The 21,949-nt window shown below is 40.9% G+C and overlaps 1 protein-coding gene across 5 annotated transcripts in view; it reads left to right on the forward strand.

Annotated features, from left to right (window-relative positions):
- The window catches only part of PHTF2 (putative homeodomain transcription factor 2), a 206,970-nt gene extending 186,614 nt beyond the window's left edge, over positions 1-20,356 (forward strand). For all 5 annotated transcript variants that reach the window (XM_063448164.1, XM_063448163.1, XM_063448166.1 and 2 more), the window contains 5 exons: positions 2,873-2,959; positions 6,026-6,181; positions 10,502-10,597; positions 12,209-12,334; positions 16,237-20,356. In XM_063448164.1, the coding sequence (XP_063304234.1) occupies positions 2,873-2,959; positions 6,026-6,181; positions 10,502-10,597; positions 12,209-12,334; positions 16,237-16,257 (486 nt within the window). In that variant the 3' untranslated portion in view covers positions 16,258-20,356. The remainder of the gene's footprint in view (positions 1-2,872; positions 2,960-6,025; positions 6,182-10,501; positions 10,598-12,208; positions 12,335-16,236) is intronic.
- The last annotated feature ends 1,593 nt before the right edge of the window (positions 20,357-21,949 follow it).

Here is a 21,949-nt window from a genome sequence, read left to right on the forward strand (position 1 = left end):
TGTAATTAATCTTTGTGTAGAGAGGTGTCCTACCAGTACAATACATTGTACTTTGTATGCACACATCATTTGATCCTTAACGGAACACAAGCATGTATTACTAACCCTATAGTGGTAAAATCACCGTTTAGGTTTCCGCCTCTCTTAGAAAAGGTATTTTACTCATCTTTTTTTCCACGTTACGCTGGTCTCACCACGGCTGTCCCCACCTTGCTATGCCTCCATGGCTGAGATCGTCAAACTTGATCTCCGCAAACCCAATGCTTTCCCATAGGAAAGCATTGGGAGGCTATTGCGCATGCACTGCAAAACGCTGTACTGTGCCAGTCAGCATCTTCTCATATTACCCGTATAATTTTCCCTCAAACCGCAGCATAGAAGTCATACCAAAAAACTGGGCGCACGAGAATACTGAGAACAGGCAGCAGCTGAAATAGCCTGCCCTTCGGTGGGTCCCCGCTCAGATCTCAAGCTGGTTTTAGCTCATCTTGTGCCATTACAGAGAGAATATCTCTTTAACATATCAGACTAGTCCCACCCATACGGGCAGTCCGGATCCCGAAATGCCAGCAAGTTCCCTCTGCACGAGAGACACGGCAACCCCAGACGATCGTTTCAGCCTTGTTAGGCATCATCAGTGAGGCATAGCTGAAATCTCTCTAGTCACCGTGAGCAAGGGGTCCACGTCTGGATTACCCTTTAAACTTGTGGAGAGCAAAAAACAGGGCGCAAGAAAATACTGAGAACGGGCAGCAGCTGAAATAGCCTGCCCTTTGGTGGATCCCTGTTTAGATCTCAAGCTGGAAGTAATGCCAACACACACAGTTCAGTAGTCTATATGGTGGTGTTTTTTTTGTTTATATTTATATATATTTATGTATAGGGTGTCTCATCTCAGGACCCTATTTAAGCCTTGTACTGCAGAGAACTCGAGATGGAAGGATTTCCCCAAGTGAGTAGCTCATTTAGTAGACCGTTGGCAGTGAGAGTAGGACCTGCCAAAGACGAGGTACATTGACGTTTGTGGCAGGCTTATGCAATGTATGATCATATAGTGTAACTAAACCCCCATTATTTTTTGCCTAGATTAGGTTTTTTTAATGAAACTAGTCAAATCTGTCAGCATCAAAGTAGCTGTTTAGTTGATAAGTGAGTGCGCTGGATTTCTATTTTTACTATATATATATATATATATATATATATATATAATATACACTGCTCAAAAAAAATAAAGGGAACACAACAATAACACATCCTAGATCTGAATCAATTAAATATTCTTCTGAAATACTTTGTTCTTTACATATTTGAATGTGCTGACAAGAAAATCACACAAAAATTAAAAAATTTAAATCAAATTTTTCAACCCATGGAGGTCTGAATTTGGAGTCACCCTCAAAATTAAAGTGGAAAAACACACTACAGGCTGATCCAACTTTGATGTAATGTCCTTAAAACAAGTCAAAATGAGGCTCAGTAGTGTGTGTGGCCTCCACGTGCCTGTATGACCTCCCTACAACGACTGTGCATGTTCCTGATGAGGTGGCGGATGGTCTCCTGAGGGATCTCCTCCCAGACCTAGACTAAAGCATCTGCCAACTCCTGGACAGTCTGTGGTGCAACGTGACGTTGGTGGATGGAGCGAGACATGATGTCCCAGATGTGCTCAATTGGATCCAGGTCTGGGGAACGGGCGGGCCAGTCCATAGCATCAATGCCTTCGTCTTGCAGGAACTGCTGACACACTCCAGCCACATGAGGTCTAGCATTGTCTTGCATTAGGAGGAACCCAGGGCCAACCGTACCAGCATATGGTCTCACAAGGGGTCTGAGGATCTCATCTCGGTACCTAATGGCAGTCAGGCTTCCTCTGGCGAGCACATGGAGGGCTGTGCGGCCCCCCCAAAAAATGCCACCTCACACTATTACTGACCCACTGCCAAACCGGTCATCCTGATGATGTTGCAGGCAGTAGAACATTCTCCACGGCGTCTCCAGACTCTGTCATGTCTGTCACATGGGCTCACTGTGAACCTGCTTTTATCTGTGAAGAGCACAGGGTGCCAGTGGCGAATTTGCCAATCTTGGTGTTCTCTGGCAAATGCCAAATGTCCTGCACGGTGTTGGGCTGTAAGCACAACCCCCACCTGTGGACGTCGGGCCCTCATACCACCCTCATGGAGTCTGTTTCTGACCGTTTGAGCAGACACATGCCCATTTGTGGCCTGCTTGAGGTCATTTTGCATACCTCTGGCAGTGCTCCTCCTGTTCCTCCTTGCACAAAGGCGGAGGTAGCGGTCCTGCTGCTGGGTTGTTGCCCTCCAACGGCCTCCTCCACGTCTCCTGATGTACTGGCCTGTCTCCTGGTAGCGCCTCCATGCTCTGGACACTACGCTGACAGACACAGCAAACCTTCTTGCCACAGCTCGCATTGATGTGCCATCCTGGATGAGCTGCACTACCTGAGCCACTTGTGTGGGTTGTAGACTCCGTCTCATGCAACCACTAGAGTGAAAGCACCGCCAGCATTCAAAAGTGACCAAAACATCAGCCAGGAAGAATAGGAACTGAGAAGTGGTCTGTGGTCACCACCTGCAGAACCACTCCTTTATTGGGGGTGTCTTGCTAATTGCCTATAATTTCCACCTGTTGTCTATCCCATTTGCACAACAGCATGTGAAATTGATTGTCACTCAGTGTTGCTTCCTAAGTGGACAGTTTGATTTCACAGAAGTGATTAACTTGGAGTTACATTGTGTTGTTTAAGGGTTCCCATTATTTCATTTTAATCCATGTGCCATCTATGTGCTATTATTTTAAAGGTAATATTGTAACATTTTAACCATATATATTTTGCTTCTTTGTTTTTCAGAGAAGAGGCCCCCAACGGTCAGTTGATGTTATCGTTTCATCAGCCTTTTTGCTGACAATTTCAGTTGTATTTATTTGCTGTGCACAGGTGAGCTTGCAAGAACTTAAACACATTGATTTTGCATATATATATATATATATATATATATATATTTTTATTTTTTTTTGTATATCTAGTGGTTATTTAGATTTTTACTAGCAAGTAACACAGTGTTATTACTTTAATTCATGACGGGCACCACTTTAATGGTAAACTCAATGTACAAAAATGCATTTTTTCATGTATATCCTTCATAATTGCAAAAAAAACATACTAAAGAAAATTATACATTAACTAAAATTAGCACGAACATTTCCTGTGCCTTACAAACGTACAGAACAGATGCATTCAGCTAATGAAGATCCACGCTCTTTTTATTTATTTTTTATTTTTTACCGAGTTCTTACTTCCTTGTTTTTGCTGGCCTTTATCAGATTAATAACATCTCATAAAATAACAGAGGGGACACATTTGCAGTCAAAAGTATAGAGATGGGTGGTTGAATAAAAAAAAGTGTGTGTGTGTGTGTGTGTGTGTATATATGTATATTTAAGGGCTGTTTTTGCTATTAAGTTTTCCTTTCGATGTCTGTTAAAATGGTGACTTGCTATATAAAAAGCTTTTGTGGGTTTACATTTTTATCTGATTCAGTTAACCATTGGATGAGGTTGAGTTATATTTCACATGATCTATTTTGCAATTGGTTACCTCATTATCTCATTTCATAAAATATACATTTAAACGCCCACAAGTCTCAACTACAGTCTCACTTAGCATAATATGAGTTGTAGTCCATAATTGGCAGGTAACTTCTTGCTCTCATATGATGGGATGCAGGTTTCCATCAGAATGGGTTGGTTTTTGTTTTTCATTTATTTATTTTTTTCTCTGACCTCTATCTAGGATGGCAGGGGCCAAATACCAGAACTGGTTAGATTTTTTTTCTTTATCAGGGAGCTTTATTACTTGAGAGCCAAACATAAATAGCTTTAACACTCCGTAACTCACCAAACCATGTGGCCAGGGCATCTAGGATTGGCATGGTTTGTGTACTGACGCAAACTGCAAATGTTGCACAAAACTTATCTTGTAAGTCAAGAAAATAGTCTGCTCTATGAAAATTATAATAAAAGTGACTTTACTATCCTTTTTGTCTTTACTATAGATTTGGAGTAGAATAGAAGAACTATAAAAACAGCAGAGCTGTTGGTTATATCTAATTTGGCTATTTTGATCTAAAATGAATATATTTAAGCCATTTAAAATATGGTGCTTCTTTTTATTAACCAAAATTAAGATTTTACTTAAAACCCTAACTATCTTCTGAAAGACTACAAAACATTGTGCAGATTGTATGGTGCTCCAAAGAAAGAAAAACCTCTACAATAGAAGAATATTCTTTAAGATGCTCAAGAAGAGTAACTTTTCTATACATTTCAAATAGGAAATACAGAGCTTAATAACAGTCATGGCCAGATTTACTTCATGAGCAACTGTAGGCATAGAATCCCCCCACCCTTCTAAACTAAAACAAAATAAACAGGATTAAAGCCTGATGTATACACATCAAGTGAGTTTGTGTTTGTGTCTTGTGTGTGCACTTCTGTAGCAGTGTGTAAATGTCTGAGTGCATGTATTTGTGTGTGTTTGTAGCAGCCTATGTATAGTGTGAATAGTAGTGTGCGGGTAACCGCATGTGTAGTAGTTTGTGTATCAGTGTGTGCAACAATGAGGGTATTAGTGGTTGTGTCTACAGTTTGGGGAACATTTGAGTAATACTGTGGGTAGCTGAGGTGTCAGAGTTCAGAGTTGTCAGAGACTGTCAGAGTTCTGTCCTCTTCCTTCTACTGGCTAGTCCTCTCCATCCTGCATATTTTCAGACATGCACAGATCATGCAGACACCAGGCACGGTGTGGGGAGGGGGTTTTATTAACATGCGCCCCCTACTGATAGACACCTGCAGTCAAGTGTCTACTCTGACTCATCTGGCCCTAGTTATGCTTTCTTTCAATGCAAAATGTATTATTTTAATATGAATATCTGGTGTAATATTCAAAATAGCCTTAGCACTGTCTAGAAGAAAATACATTTTAGTAATGTATTCATTTTGTTCTCACTAATGCTATTCATAAATCTCACAAACTTAGTGGACTATCAATGAAGTACACTGATGTTCTAACAGTGCACAGAGGCTTTCTGTAAACATACATACAGGAAACCGAACCAAGATTGAAACATGTACCTTTTAGATTGACTGAACAAAATGGAGGAGATTGAGAAATGTCATTTCATCTTATATTAAACTCTGTTTAATAGAATTAATTGTAAAATTATTTAATGAAGTATTGAACATATCTTCTTTTTTTTTTATTATGTAATATCCATTTCTGTAACCTGTTAAGTAGTATTCTGGTGCTAAGTAATGTTTCTGACTTTAATATTGTTTTCTTAGGATTAACCTGAGTGTAACATGGTTTTTTAAGTAATATTTCAGATTTACTGTACCCTGTAGTTAAACATTAAGTGGACACAATAGTTTAACACAAGTAAACAATGATTACTGCTGTTGGCAATGATTGTTGTGAGGTATTAACCCCTGCACTCCTTTAGCATACACATCAGCAGACATTGATTTAGTGTGGCTAGAATATTGTCCTCCATGACCATGTATTTTACTGCTTGCCTATTTTTCTTTTAAAATAGTTTTCTTATTAGATCCTCATTTTAGTATTTTCCATATTTGGCCATTATGAAATGTGGCTATTATCACAACCTGCTGCTTGAATACATATGCATTAGCCTGCCATCTAGTGAGTAATACTTGGAAATGCACAGTAAAGTAAAAGTAATCAATACGAAAGTATATAGTGTAATCAATAGCTAAATTCCCAAGACTACATATAGTAATGTAGTTACTCTTGATTTCATAAACTGTGCATGAACAATTAAACAAAGTAGACTTTTTAAAAAATTGTCCAACTTTTGAACGCACACCGGTTCATACGAAGTCTTATACAGTAGATTAAAATAGGTGTTATGTAGGATAAACCATTAGGAATTGTTATAATGCTTTTATCTTCTAAAAACACTCTGTTATTCTTCTTGTTTTCTAGCTTCTTCATGTTCATGAGACCTTTTTGGAGTGTCATTATAACTGGGAATTAGTAATCTGGTGCATTTCATTGTCACTCTTTTTATTGAGATTTGTTACACTTGGATCTGAAACCAGCAAAAAATACAGCAATACCTCAATTTTACTAACTGAACAGGTGGGAGACACATTTGGGTGTACCTGTGCATCATTAGCATTATGGTATTTTTCTTTGTATGTTGCATACATTATTATACGTATAAAAAGGAAAACACAACCAGCATGTAACAGCAATTGGTAAAGAGTAAATTATTCAGTTCTATATATATATCCACAAATCTTAAATCTCCTCCAATTTTTTTTTCGTAATGTCAAAATCTCTTTGTCAATTAAAAACTTGTTTGTTACCTCTTTGCGGTTATGAGCAAATAAAAAAATAGAAACCGTATCGCCATATGAGTAAATACAAAGAAAAATGTATTGAAGAAATAATATATCATTATATATATATATATATATATATGTGCCTCCCACTTTTCAAGGGACCAAAAGTAATGGGACAATTGGCTGCTCAGCTGTTCCGTGGCCAGGTGTGTGTTATTCCCTCCCATTTACAAGGAGCAGATAATAGGTCCAGAGTTCATTTCAAGTGTGCTATTGCATTTGGAATCAGTTGCTGTCAACTCTCAATATGAGATCCAAAGAGCTGTCACGATCAGTGAAGCAAGCCATCATTAGGCTGAAAAAACAAAACAAACCCATCAGAGAGATAGTAAAAACATTAGGTGTGGCCAAATCAACTGTTTCGAACATCCTTAAAAAGAAAGAACGCACCGGTGAGCTCAGCAACACCAAAAGACCCGGAAGACCACGGAAAACAACTGTGGTGGATGACCAAATAATTCTTTCCCTGGTGAAGAAAACACCCTTTACAACAGTTGGCCAGATCAAGAACACTCTCCAGGAGGAAGGTGTATGTGTGTCAAAGTCGACAACCAAGATAAGACTTCACCAGAGTGAATACAGTGGGTTTACCACAAGATGTAAACCATTGGTGAGCCTCAAAAACAGGAAGGCTAGATTAGAGTTTGCCAAACATCTAAAAAAGCCTTCACAGTTCTGGAACCACATCCTATGGACAGATGAGACAAAGATCAACTTGTACCAGAGTGATGGGAAGAGAAGAGTATGGAGAAGGAAAGGAATTGCTCATGATCCAAAGCATACCACCTCATCAGTGAAGCATGGTGGTGGTAGTGTCATGGCGTGGGCATGTATGGCTGCCAATGGAACTGGTTCTCTTGTATTTATTGATGATATAACTGCTGACAAAAGCAGCAGGATGAATTCTGAGGTATTTCGGGCAATATTATCTGCTCATATTCAGCCAAATGCTTCAGAACTCATTGGACGGCGCTTCACAGTGCAGATGGACAATTACCTGAAGCATACTGCAAAAGCAACCAAAGAGTTTTTTAACGGAATGAAGTGGAATGTTATGCAATGGCCAAGTCAATCACCTGACCTGAATCCGATTGAGCATGCATTTCACTTGATGAAGACAAAACTGAAGGGAAAATGCCCCAAGAACAAGCAGGAACTGAAGACAGTTGCAGTAGAGGCCTGGCAGAGCATCACCAGGGATGAAACCCAGCATCTGGTGATGTCTATGCGTTCCAGACTTCAGGCTGTAATTGACTGCAAAGGATTTGCAACCATGTATTAAAAAGTGAAAGTTTGATTTATGACTGTTAATCTGTCCCATTGCTTTTGGTCCCTTAAAAAGTGGGAGGCACATATACAAACTGAGTACAAAGGGTGGGGTGAAGCTGTAGATAGGATAGCTGGACAGAAATAGAAGGGGTTACCCCATAGGACTGAATAGTAAACAAAGAACTGGACTGTCCAGTGACCATGAAGTATGCTAAAAATTAACTTTTAATAAATTCTAATTGTAATAAGAGCTGGAGAGATACCTAGCTCTGGACGAACACCACATAAAAAGAATCAGAGGGAAAGAGAAATATAAAAAATATAGATGAAAATACGAATAGTATTGTCCCTACTAAAAATCTCAAAATCTTATAAATCTCACAATCCCTAGGTGCAATCAAGCACTAAATAATTAAACTGAGAGATGGTACAGGGTCACAGTATAATTGTAACAAAAGATCATCTATACCAAGTATCTAAATAGAAAAAGGGAAAGGAGAGAAAATATATCCGTACAACGTATTAAATATAATGATGCAGAGACAGAGCTATTGGAAAGGCAAATGCTGGGTCTGACTCTAACTCGTACAGAAAAACTGCCTAGAGAGTAACTACGTAATATGTTGGCAAACCTCGATCAATTTGCCTAAAGGAAAGATGATGGAAGAGACGAAATACAAATAAAATTAAAATTAAAATAGTAGCCCAGGATGATATAAATATATGTGGTAGAGACAGCAAGAAATATATATATATATATATATATATATATATGGTCCTGTTTGGGCAAATTGCTGAACTAATGGTATGAATATACGTGGTAGAAACAGCAAGAGATATAGATTGCAAGCCCAATTAGGGCAAATGGCTGAACTGACCTGGGCTAACTAGTAATCGTGTAGCTGGCTTGGCTAGACATCCCTGCCACAGCCGGGAAAACTAATAATATGGTCAAGCAGTGGAGATAGCTAAGCTAGAACGTCCCTGAAATATAGATAATGGAGATACTGAGCTAACAGATTGGCTACGTCTAACTGTCAATGAACGCTAGTCTGTTACTTCAATTGCCGGATTTCGGACCTCCAAGAAGCCTAAGTCTGAAGAACCACTGATAGATTCTAAAAAGACATCTAATGCTCAGATGACCAAGTCTAGCTAGATAGTATTGCACAACTTGACAATCAAAGCTACACGAAGCAAAGCCCCGACGCGCGTTTCGCCTGTGAGCGGCATTTCAAGGGGTGAATGATACCCTCAACGCGTGTTTCGCCGCTCACAGGCGAAACGCGTGCCTGTGAGCAGTTTTTCAAGGGGTGAATGATACCCTCGACACGCGACAATTATACATATTACGTAGTTACTCTCTAGGCAGGTTTTCTGTACGAGTTAGAGTCAGACCCAGCATTTGCCTTTCCAATAGCTCTGTCTCTGCATCATTATATTTGATACTTTGTACGGATATATTTTCTCTCCTTTCCCTTTTTCTATTTAGATAGTTGGTATAGATGATCTTTTGTTACAATTATACTGTGACCCTGTATCATCTCTCAGTTTAATTATTTAGTGCTTGTTTGCACCTAGGGATTGTGAGATTTATAAGTTTAGTAGGGACAATACTATTCGTATTTTCATCTATATTTTTTATATTTCTCTTTTCCTCTTTGATTCTTTTTATGTGGTGTCCGTCCAGTGCTAGGTATCTCTCCAGCTCTTATTACAATTATAATTTATTAAAAGTTAATTTTTATCATACTTCATGGTCACTGGACAGTCCAGTTCTTTGTCCACATATACAAACTGTTGTAATTCCTACACCGTTCACCTGATTTGGATGTAAATACCCTCAAATTAAAGCTGAAAGTCTGCAGTTAAAGCACATCTTGTTCATTTCATTTCAAACCCATTGTGTTGGTGTATAGAGCCAAAAAGTTAGAATTGTGTTGATGTCCCAATATTTATGGACCTGGCTGCATGTGTGTATATATATATATATATATATATATATATATAATATAATTTTTTTTTTTTTTAAAGAAGGGATGGAATATATTGTCCAACTTTTTTTCTTCTTCTTCTTCTTCTTCTTTTAACTTTGGTTTGGAAATATGTAATATATGCACAATTTGTCACTGGATTTATCTTCAAAACAAGGTTAGGAATAATCACTTTTATGAAGCTCCTAAGTTGCACCTTCACAGCTGCCAGTCAGATAGCTGAAAGGGTCTTCTTCCTGACTGCTTTAAGCTTTAATTCACTGCTCCTCATAGAGATGCAATGATGGCACAGCAATTGTGGCAAATTGTGGTTGGAAAGTAAAAAGTAGCAACTGGTTTTGGAACAAGATTTTTGTTTTCGTTTCAACAGTATGTTATAGGGTTTTAGTGGTTATTAACATGTTCTTGCTAGGCCAGAGATTGTTAGTTTTTTGGGGTGGGGATTAGCAAAAGTCTGTAATGAGTTTCATCAGTGGTTTAGACTAGTTGCGAAGTAGTGGCTCCCATAGTGTTACAGTTGGCTTGTAACTGCTACTTAGCGACTGCTTCAGCAGCAATAGTGGCAACTGGCAACTCCCTGTCGCTAAGTTGGATATTGCCAAACAAGAGGCGTTTTAGAGAGTAGCAGCTGGCAATAAGTAGCAACAATATTGTAAACAAGTATTTACTTTGTAGCAGCTCAAATTTGAACACTTTCTGAACAGACCCTCTATGTTCCACATTTTAATTACATGTAAACATGTATTTGTTATGTGTAGCAATTTACCTGTTCTAATTTTATACCAAAACAGATAAACTTGTACTTGAAAATGGAGAAAAAACCAAACAAGAAGGAAGAACTAACTCTTGTTAACAATGTTCTAAAGCTGGCTACCAAGTTGCTAAAAGTGAGTTTGCTGCACATATAAATACATCTTGCCTTTTCTTTTCGTTGAATATGTCTTCAACCTCTGCAGCACAATACACTCCCCCCAACACACAACACTCCCTCCCTCACACACACACAATCCTCAGACAGCACTGTGCCACCACACCCTCAATGCACTCAGCTAAGCGCACACAACTCTCAGCAACCTCACAAAAACACACACAACACTCAACCATAAACCACATTGTACCACCCAGCGTCTTCCCACACGGCAGCATATGTAACCACCCACACATGCACAACACACACAGTCTATGTCTACACAAAACACACACAACCTCCATTAACACATAAAACTTTGAGCAGAATGGGGAAAGTCATGGCAATTTTAGTAAGGAGGAAAAAGACTGTCAGGAAATTTGGAGAGCATAGACAGGGGCAATGTGAGACGGGTTGAAAAAGTAACTGTAAAAATGAAGGAAAGGAGAGAAATAGCAAACAAAGAGCCATTTTTGAAAAACAAACACCCAAGCAGCCTGGACACAAAAGGAAGAGAAGTAAGCACGGTGAAATTGAAGAAATTGCACAGTGGAAATGTTTCCAAATGCTGGATGTTGGTTTCACCATTTTACTGAGAAGAGTAAAAAAAAAAAAAAATATTTAGCGGCCAGATTACAGGTAAGCAATAACTATTATTTAAGTAAATTAAAAATTTTAGGTCAAAAAGTTGGAAAAAAAATTATCTATGCATTCAGTGCAGGTACTCTGGCCTTAAATTTGAACTCACTTTGAATTCTCACATTAGTAAATAACCATGTATTCTGTGATGGGGAGCTGTTGCATCAAAGCAGAACATAACACTAAGAATCAAGTCATCATTTAGATAAAAATCCTGAAGATAAACTAATGCAGTTTAGTATGGTTACATTTTCGGAATTTAAATAACTTTTCCATTAAAGTCTAAGAAAGAGGACAAAAAAAACTAAACAACTATACCAACAATATGGAGTCCACAAGCAAAATTAACTAAAAAAAAACATTTCCTGCAGTTCCTCTGACAGTAATGCATATTTCTCTTTAATTCGAGAATCGCATTCTTTGCGTTTTCATATATTTGAATTGTATTCCAGAATTTGCCTGTCTTCAGGGTGCAGAATTTACTATGATTCGAGACTTTACATGAAGTTTTTTGTTTTAATGGTATATAGTTTTTAGAAATATAGGAGGTTTAAGTAGGTGAATACCATGTCATAAACATATTAATTATTATTGTAAAAAGAACATATTCCATATTGGCTTGGAGAAGATGCATTTGGGTGTCTTTACAATTTTTCCCAGTGTAGATGTATCTTTAGGCATTTCCACTTTTTGTTACTCTTGTAATATCTTGTAATATGTTTGTTTTTTTCTATTAATTTTATTATTAATAAAAAAGGTCTATGTTGAGTTAGAGAAATAGAAGTTCAGATACTTGGGCATCTAACTGGGTTGCTGGTCTAGGATGTTCTGTGTAATTAGTGCTTGAGAAGGAATTTAAAGCCCTCCAGCAAGTTACCTTGCCAGATATTTACCATTATATACTAGTTTTGCAGAGTTTCCTAATAACATGTTTGCTTGTTTTATTTTAAAGGAATTGGACAATCCCTTTAGGTTGTATGGACTTACAATGAATCCACTGCTGTATAATATCACCCAAGTGGTCATCTTGTCTGCTGTATCTGGTGTTATTAGTGATCTATTGGGATTCAATCTGAAGGTGGGTATCTTCAATTTGGATACATCTTCATATGTTCAATAACTTCAGCAAATCCTTTCAAACTATTTAAACAAAAATATTTCAGCTTCATCATCCAAAAGTAAGAGCATTTTTGTGGGCATGTTATTTATTGCGGTGGTCTCTTTTGGCTATTACACTGCCCCCACACTGTAATTGGGGAAAAAAAGGTCTGTGCCTCCCTCCAAAACTGCCCCCAAACCGTCACCATCCCTCCCACACTGCCCCCAGTCTGTCACCCTCCCACACTACCCCTAAACTGTCACCCTCCCACACTACCCCTAAACTGTCGCCCTCCCACACTACCCCTAAACTGTCGCCCTCCCACACTGCCCCAGACTGTCACCATCCCTCCCAAACTGCCCAGTCTGTCACACTGCCCCCAGTCTGTCACCCTCCCCACACTGCCTCCAAACTGTCATCCTCCCCACACTGCCCTAAACAGTCACCCTCCGACACTGCCCCCACACAGTAACACTCCCTCACTGCCCCCACACTGTAACACTCCAACACTGCCCCCACGCTGTCACCCTCCCTCACTGCCCTCACACTATCACCCTCCCTCACTGCCCTCACACTATCACCCTCCCACACTGGCCCCAGTCTATCACCCTCCCCACACTGGCCCCACACAGTAACACTGCCCCCACGCTGTCACCCTCCCTCACTGCCCCCACACTATCACCCTCCCACACTGGCCCCAGTCTGTCACCCTCCCCACACTGCCTCCAAACTGTCACCCTCCCCACACTGCCTCCAAACTGTCACCCTCCCCACACTGCCTCCAAACTGTCACCCTCCCCACACTGCCTCCAAACTGTCACCCTCCCCACACTGCCTCCAAACTGTCACCCTCCAACACTGCCCCAACTTTGTCACCCCTCCACACTGCCCCCAGTCTGTCACCATCCCCAAACTGCCCCCACCCGGTTACCCTCCCCACACAGTAACCCTCCCACACTGCCCCCAAATTGTCACCCTCTAACACTGCCCCCACACAATCACCCTCCCACACTACCCACCCACACTGCCCACCCACACTGCCCACCCACACTGCCCACCCACACTGTTGCCCTACCCCCACACTGTCACCCTCTCACATAACCCACCCCCTGTCACCATCCCTTACTGCCCCCAAACTGTCGCTCCCACACTGTCACCCTTACCACAAACTACCTCCACATTGTCACCCTCCCCACACACTATCCCCACTCTGTCACCCTCCCACATTGCCCTACACGGTCACCCTCCCACACTGCCCCCAAACTATCACCCTCCCACTCAATTCTTCCCCACACTGTCCTGCTCTTTACACTGTCACCTTCCCCACACACTGCCCCCACACTTTCACCCACCCCATACAGAGGCAGTGGCAGACTGGGGTGGGGGGGGGGGTGGAATATGGGGCAATTGCTCCCCAGAAAGAATAACAGTGCTGAGGCTCTCCCCGTTGGCCATGCTGGGTGCCTTTACGGACCGGAGGGGAGATCAGAGCTCTATCTCACCGTCCCGCTGGCACTTTGCTGGCGGCCAGCATGGGGAGAGGAGACCGGGAGCTTTTACTTGCAGGTCCGCCTGTTCTCCTCTCACGAGCTCAGAGCGTTGCCATGGTTACCATTGCAATGATCTGTTCTCGCGAGAGTGAATTTGGTCACCAATAGGACCACCAGGGTTTCAAAATTGATACCCCCCTCACTGCGGAGGTAAAAAGGGAGGGGGAATAAAAAAACATATTTAATTTAATTTAAAAAACTTGTATTTGATTTAATCAGCCCCCCTAACTACATACACACACACTATCCACACTGCCCCCATATATACACTGCATCTCTATGCACACAGTGCTCACACTGCACCCCCATACACACACTGCCCCCTCACACACACATTGCACCTCTCACACACATTACTATAGGCTCTACCACCTACTACAGCCCCTATCACGGCAGATCCCAGGTAAGTTGTCAAACTTTTCTACAACGGTTTGACTACTTACTCTGGGAGGGTGCCACAGCATCCCTAGCACCATAACGACTACAGAGAGCTGTAATGCTTATTGTGCCTGGATTGTTTCTTTAAATAATCTATAGTGCCCCTCCCGAGATTAGGCTCTGGATGCGCCCCTGGGCAGAGGAAGAGCAGGGAGAGCTTTGGGAAGAAGAGGAGCAGGAAGAGCCTGGGGGAGAGAGGAACAGAGAGAGCCTAGGGGAGAAGAGGAACAGAGAGAGCCTGGGGGAGAAGAGGAACAGAGAGAGCCTGGGGGAGAAGAGGAACAGAGAGAGCCCTGGGGGAGAAGAGGACCAGGGAGAGCCCTGGGGGAGAAGAGGACCAGGGAGAGCCCTGGGGGAGAAGAGGACCAGGGAGAGCCCTGGGGGAGAAGAGGACCAGGGAGAGCCCTGGGGGAGAAGAGGACCAGGGAGAGCCCTGGGGGAGAAGAGGACCAGGGAGAGCCCTGGGGGAGAAGAGGACCAGGGAGAGCCCTGGGGGAGAAGAGGACCAGGGAGAGCCCTGGGGGAGAAGAGGACCAGGGAGAGCCCTGGGGGAGAAGAGGACCAGGGAGAGCCCTGGGGGAGAAGAGGACCAGGGAGAGCCCTGGGGGAGAAGAGGACCAGGGAGAGCCCTGGGGGAGAAGAGGACCAGGGAGAGCCCTGGGGGAGAAGAGGACCAGGGAGAGCCCTGGGGGAGAAGAGGACCAGGGAGAGCCCTGGGGGAGAAGAGGACCAGGGAGAGCCCTGGGGGAGAAGAGGACCAGGGAGAGCCCTGGGGGAGAAGAGGACCAGGGAGAGCCCTGGGGGAGAAGAGGACCAGGGAGAGCCCTGGGGGAGAAGAGGACCAGGGAGAGCCCTGGGGGAGAAGAGGACCAGGGAGAGCCCTGGGGGAGAAGAGGACCAGGGAGAGCCCTGGGGGAGAAGAGGACCAGGGAGAGCCCTGGGGGAGAAGAGGACCAGGGAGAGCCCTGGGGGAGAAGAGGACCAGGGAGAGCCCTGGGGGAGAAGAGGACCAGGGAGAGCCCTGGGGGAGAAGAGGACCAGGGAGAGCCCTGGGGGAGAAGAGGACCAGGGAGAGCCCTGGGGGAGAAGAGGACCAGGGAGAGCCCTGGGGGAGAAGAGGACCAGGGAGAGCCCTGGGGGAGAAGAGGACCAGGGAGAGCCCTGGGGGAGAAGAGGACCAGGGAGAGCCCTGGGGGAGAAGAGGACCAGGGAGAGCCCTGGGGGAGAAGAGGTGCAGGGAGAGCCCTGGGGGAGAAGAGGTGCAGGGAGAGCCTGAGGTAGAAGAGGATAAGCAGTGGAGCCTGGAGCAAAAGACAGGTAGGGGAGCCTGGGGCAGAGGAGGAGCAAGAGGACAAGCAGCGGAATCTAGCAGGAGCAGGGGACCCTGGGGCAAAATAAAAGCAGGGGAGCCATGGGCAGAAGAAGTACATGGGAGCCTGGGACAAATAAAAAGCAGGGGAGGCATGGGCAGAGGATAAGCAGGGAGAGCCTGTGGCAGAAGAGGAGCAGTGGAGTTATGGGAAAAGGAGAAGCAGGGGAGCCATGGGCAAAGGGGGAGCATGAGGAGGAAAAAATAAATCCCGGGACAGAAGAAAAGTAGGGGAGTCTGGGGAGAAGAAAAGTAGGGGAGCCTGGGGCAAGAGAAAAGCATGGGAGCCTGGGGCAGAGGGGGAGCGGGGAGAGCCCTGGGCAGAGGGGGAGCGGGGAGAGCCCTGGGCAGAGGGGGAGCGGGGAGAGCCCTGGGCAGAGGGGGAGCGGGGAGAGCCCTGGGCAGAGGGGGAGCGGATTCTTGGATTCTGTTGCTACAGAACTGTTAACTGATTTTTTTTATATTCATTATATGCCTCTTGTATAACAAGCAGTTTATTTATTTTATTTTATTTTTCTTTCTAGTTATGGAAGATCAAATCTTGACACTGAACTGAGAAATTCCTCTCAACACTGTTCCCTGGAGTAAGGTTACTGACTGTCTAACAAATAGATTAGAAGCTGCCTCAGAGAGACTACCAAGCGCGTTTTCAAAATCTGAGGCCTGTGGCAAGATACAGAGTTCAAAATTTAAGTGTTTACGTCTGACTGACTTGTGCAATTCTTTTATTTATTTTACCTTGACAGTGTTTTCTGCTCATTTACTTTACACTTGATTTTCATTTTTTATTTTTTAGCAGTAAAAAGTTTGAATATTGAGTTTCAGGTACAGTGTAAATGTGGGAAATTTACAATGCTAAGCGAATCAAGGAATGAAGCCTCCAATTTCCAGTGTTCCTTACGATGCCTTGGTCCTTAAGCTGCAGAAATCTACATGTATACAAAGTAGACTCATCAGTTGGGTTTTGTTTTTTTTTATGCCTTTTTTGTTTTTGGTTTTGTTTTTACGAAAGAGGAAACTTCTTGTGAGAGGAGAAGGGGAAAAAAAGTATATTCATGGGGCTACAATCTATTTCAAGCTAGTTTTTTGTCAACTGCAAAATGTCATGGACATCATATATAGTTTTAGACTGTCTTCCTGACATATCATCACATATATTTTTGTTTGTTTCTTAATTATGATTTTCCTAGACTAAGAAAAGGAGACGATGGTTACAGAGCCAAAACTGAGGAAGCTATTTACCACTCTATGCTATTATGGTATTATTTCATTGTTAATAAATGCTCTTTGATAAGCATTTAGAGCAATAATTGTAAATGGTTACAAATCTGTAAGAACTTTCAACTAGTTATATTTATTATTAAACCCTTTGCCTGCTTGCAAGTTTGTGCAAGCAGTACTGAGCACCTTTAATGTTACATTTATATGTATATTCTTTTTATTCAATTCATTATTTCAAATGGTTTTCAATGTTAAAAACTGTTTTGTGTGATGTTGTAAAATGATCTGTCAGATTTAATTTCTTTTCAATTTGTTGCATCATATGCCATGCATATATTATGGTAAATTACTAATGCAGTCTAAAATAATAGACTTAGGTGTGCAAGGAACAAATCAATGTTATTCATAGAAATGTATATTGAAGATCTTACCCATTATTTTGTGAAAGCCAGCGCTCAGTTTCTAAAAAGTTTGCACTATTGGATGTCTCCACAGATGGTGATATTTAATTATTCTCAAAATTCTTGTCTGTCAGTGCCAAAAGAAGGCAGAGTTTATAAAACAGCCTTAGAAAATTCAAACTTTCTTTCATAAAGTATACTTCTTGTCCCTGATTATTGATCGCATTTCACTTAAAAGGTTGCAATTTCATAAATAATAACTTTTCAAGTTAAGTTATGCAAGTTTTGTGAAAATGTAACTTCACCAGCATTTTACATGTCAGGAAATATTCTTGATAAATTGAGTCATTGGCATTTACAAATTCTGTTTGCAGAGTATTTCCGTAGAAGTCGCTTGGAAAACCAGGTTGTGGCAGATGAGCAGTATTCAAAAGCAATAGAATGATTCTAAACTAGGTATAAAAAAAATAGGAATTCTAGGGCATATCTGTTTATAAATAAGTACCCATTAATGAAATACATAAAATGTATGCTATTTTAATTTTATGGGCTTGCTTATATTTGGGAAGTCTCTTTGAGTTGACATTGTGTGCACACCTTTCATAATTGCTTCTTGTATAGATTGTAGCATTATTTTGTTAAGCACTTGCCTATTGCTTGGCAATATTTTCCATCTGGTCAATTTTTACCAGTATTGATTGAAGATGTGTTTGTTACATTTCTATTTTTTAGTTTTATGTTTTGTCATAAAAAGGGCAACTTTAAGAAATATGTTCTCTTTCTATATTGAGTTGGCACCAGCTGAACTAAGCTGAAACAAACTTTTCAGGGGTAATATGAACACCATAAACAATGAGAATAAAAAGGGGTTTCTCTAAGCATTTTAGGCCCAGCCCCTCTACTGTAGCGGTAATTCAAATGCTCAATCTTTCATTGCCATCCAAAGCTGAAAGGATACTTTATTAGTTAACATCTGCATAATCCAATGCACAGTAGAAGCACTATGCTTTAACAAAGCTGGGAGAGCACCCGTTTTAGTCCAACTGTGCAAATGTTTGACACAAAGCAAGAGTGCAATACTCGAATACAATTTGCAACACAGATGCTGCACTAAGCTGTAATGGTTTTAATGCAGAGTACATCTTTAAAATTGAAATCAAGTACTTAAGCTTACCTTGATCCAAGTCGAAATGATACGATTAAAACAATTGTTAATATTTAATAAAGTATAATTGTGATCTCAAACCTGCAGTTACCAATGTCAGAACATACGTTTCCGAACTGTGTCTGTGAAACGTGAGTTGAAGCTGAACAGACTATTCTGTAGCATTTTGCAAAGATTGGACAAGATTAAGCAAGTTAGCACATAGGATGTTCATTTATCTTTGGAAAGAAATTGTTTCTAGACTTTCTTTATCATCATTATTAATGGCATCTAAAAGCTAAAGCAATAATAAATTAGCTATGCTGCACACTAACAGTATTTGCATAATGCATATCTTGTAATTATGTATGATTAAAAAAATTTAATAAATCTGGATTTAGAGCTCTGAGAACATTGACCGTTAAAGTTGGTTTACTTTTGCTTTTTAAATTTCTATTAGCTGGGAATAATTGAGGCCTTGGAAACAGTGTGACCCAATTGACTAACACTGAGATGACCAAAAGTTAGATCCCTAGCTCTTGTTGATCTGCAACTCCTGTGACGTTATGCTGGCCTTAAAGGAGCATTATAGTGTCAGGAATACACACATGTTTTCCTTACACTATAAATGTCAAAACCAATTTTAGGTCCCCTTTGACTCCTGTTAAAATGTTAAGGAACTCGTACTGGTCTCCTCACTGCAGGCTCCGCTCCCTTGGCTTAGATCATCAAACTTGATAATCTCAGCCAATCCAATGCTTTCCCAAAGGTAGTATTGGGAGGCAATTGTGCATACTGGGCAAAGCGCTGCGCTAATGAAAATCTCCACATAGAGATTCATTGAATCAATGCCTCAATGCAGAGCATGGAGATGCTGAATGTTAGTGCTACCTGAGGGACTGCCACTAGAGATGTTACTAGGCAGTAATGCAAAGCATGCCTTTTCTCATTAAGCTGTACGTGTTCTGGTGACTACAGAGTCCCTTTAAGGCTTGTCAAACATAACTGGACTTGTAGCTCTACAAAGAATTAAGAATCTACGGATTGGCTACCCCTAGACTAATGTGTACTCTCTACATTTCTAACTCTACTGATTTTTGTAAATGTATCCATGGGTTGTTGAACGTTTAATATTGTGTATTTTTCCTTAGATAAGCTTATTTCATTCACCTATAAAAGCATGAAGATTTTTTTTTTCTGTTTTAACATTTTACTGACCAAAGTACATTTTCAAAAGAAATGTAGAATTAGAGTTTTGAAGTCATAGCAATTTGAAGAGCTTAATTTCATGCTATAGTTTATCGAAAATCTTTTATGTAACCGTTTTTAAAACAGGTTTGTCTTTGTAGGACTACATTTTGCACTAAAAATTTATTTTAAAAACAATTGTATGAATAAACAATTAGCTACATAAACTGTTAACATATCAATAAATACAATACCAAAAATGGCATTTATGAAATTTAAAAATGTGAAGACTCTCTGCAAATAATATGCACTGCATGGCAGGAGCATTTAATGCTTGTTGCATACATATCTTCCTTGAAGCACTACAATCTGAATACCTGACGTGGTATTCTTTCATCAATTGAGGCTTCTCACTAATACCAGATAATACTGCGATTAAGGGAAATACCCAATTTGTGCAACTTGAAATATTTCATGTGACTCTTTCAGGAATGCAAAAATGCTGCCAAAAAGTATCTGTGTATATTCATAATTGAGTGAAGAAATGTATGCAAAGAGTAGAAAACACCAGGGAGCTTGAATGTGGTACATGTCTTCAAATTTTTATTTTTATTGTTTTTTTTTTGTTTTGTTTTTGCATTTCTTATGTGATCTTTAGATGACAAATAAAGTGTGACAGTCCACTTAAAATTGTTTGTTTTCCTATTATTGCTTATACTAATGTTTTGAATTGCAATGTAGATTTGATCACCCGGAATAAAGCCTGAAGATCTGTCTCTACGGTCTACATATTAAAATACACACTGAGCACTTGTGCTATAAGTAGTATAAATTAGCAACGAAAAACACATGCAGGGTTATTTATAAAGCGAGAACTCAAAGTTAATTTTAAATGTAAGGCCAAAGTAGCTGATCTGAAAGCATAGCTGATTTACAGAATGTTTCCAATTGAGCTATTTTGGCCTTTCAAAAGACACTCCACTGCCCAAATACAGACTACATAAAAATCAATGTTTAGTAGATATACCCCACAGACTTTCTGTTGCTGTCCAATTAGACTTTCCAATGCAGCTTAATGAAAAATCTTTGGAAGGCAGATGCTCTGAGCATTGCTGCCTCTTGAGTTTAGCTCCACTGAAACCAGGAAGTTACAGGATCTGTTGTCTGATTGACAGCCAAGGGGGTGTAACCAGGTTAATTGATGTAGTGTCAATTTCTGTTGAAATCTGCACTTTTGCAAAATGAAAAAATTGGACCCACTCTTCACACACAAAGTATTTCAGCAAGGTAAAGTGCTTTAGTGGTCTGGAGTGTCCCTTTTCACTTTAGTGAATAAATCTGAAGTCTCATTGTGAGAGAGCATAATTTTAGTAATAGAAAACCAATATTTGTGTTATTTTTATTTTTTTTAAAGTGGATTTTATGTTGAACAAAAATGTAACTTAAATGCTACCTTTTTCTTGTCCCTGACTCTGGGAACTGTAGAATGCCATCATGCATCCACCTGTTGCCTCAATTATGTTCTGTGTTTAAGGCAGTATTCTGCCAGCATGGCACTAAAGGTTTGAGAAGTCTGACCAATTCAGCATAAATAACTGGCAGTTTATCCTTCACATAGCCAGGGACAAAAGTCACTCCACTGCAAGACAGGAGGGTCCATGTCACACTAACTAAAGTTGCATTTTACTTGCCAGGGCTGAATTGTTCATGGTAAATACATTGATAAAGGACTGCAGATTGAAATGTTTGTATTCACTTATATGCTCTTCACAACACAAATGTGTAGCACAAGTTGGTCTGACTATATTATTTTGCACATCATATTTACTTTCTATGGATTCCAGTTTTCATGTTTTTTTGTAATTCTCAATCATCTCAATTATTTCAAAGGATGTAAATATAATAAGGAAGCATCCAGTGATGCCCACAACATTTAGAATCTCACATTTGGTGAGCTTTAACTCGAGACCCGATAGTTTGCCATATATCTGGAACTCCTTTAGTAGTGCAGGTAGAGTGGTTTGGGGTTCTTCCACGTAGCATAAAATCTGCATATACAGATATCTTGTGCTCCATGCCTCTATATCAAAACCCCTTGACCGATTGTGCTTTCCGTATGGTGGTTAGGAGGGGCTCCAAGGTTAGGGCAAACAGCAGGGGCAAAAGAGGGCACCCCAGCCTGGTGCCATTGTGTATTTGAAAGCAATCCATGAGTGCCCCGTTGACCCTCACCCTCGCAGTCGGGTTATGGTAGAGTGCTCCAATCCATCTGAGCAGTCTCCC

This window comes from Pelobates fuscus, chromosome 3, assembly GCF_036172605.1.
Source record: "Pelobates fuscus isolate aPelFus1 chromosome 3, aPelFus1.pri, whole genome shotgun sequence".
NCBI lineage: Eukaryota > Metazoa > Chordata > Amphibia > Anura > Pelobatidae > Pelobates > Pelobates fuscus.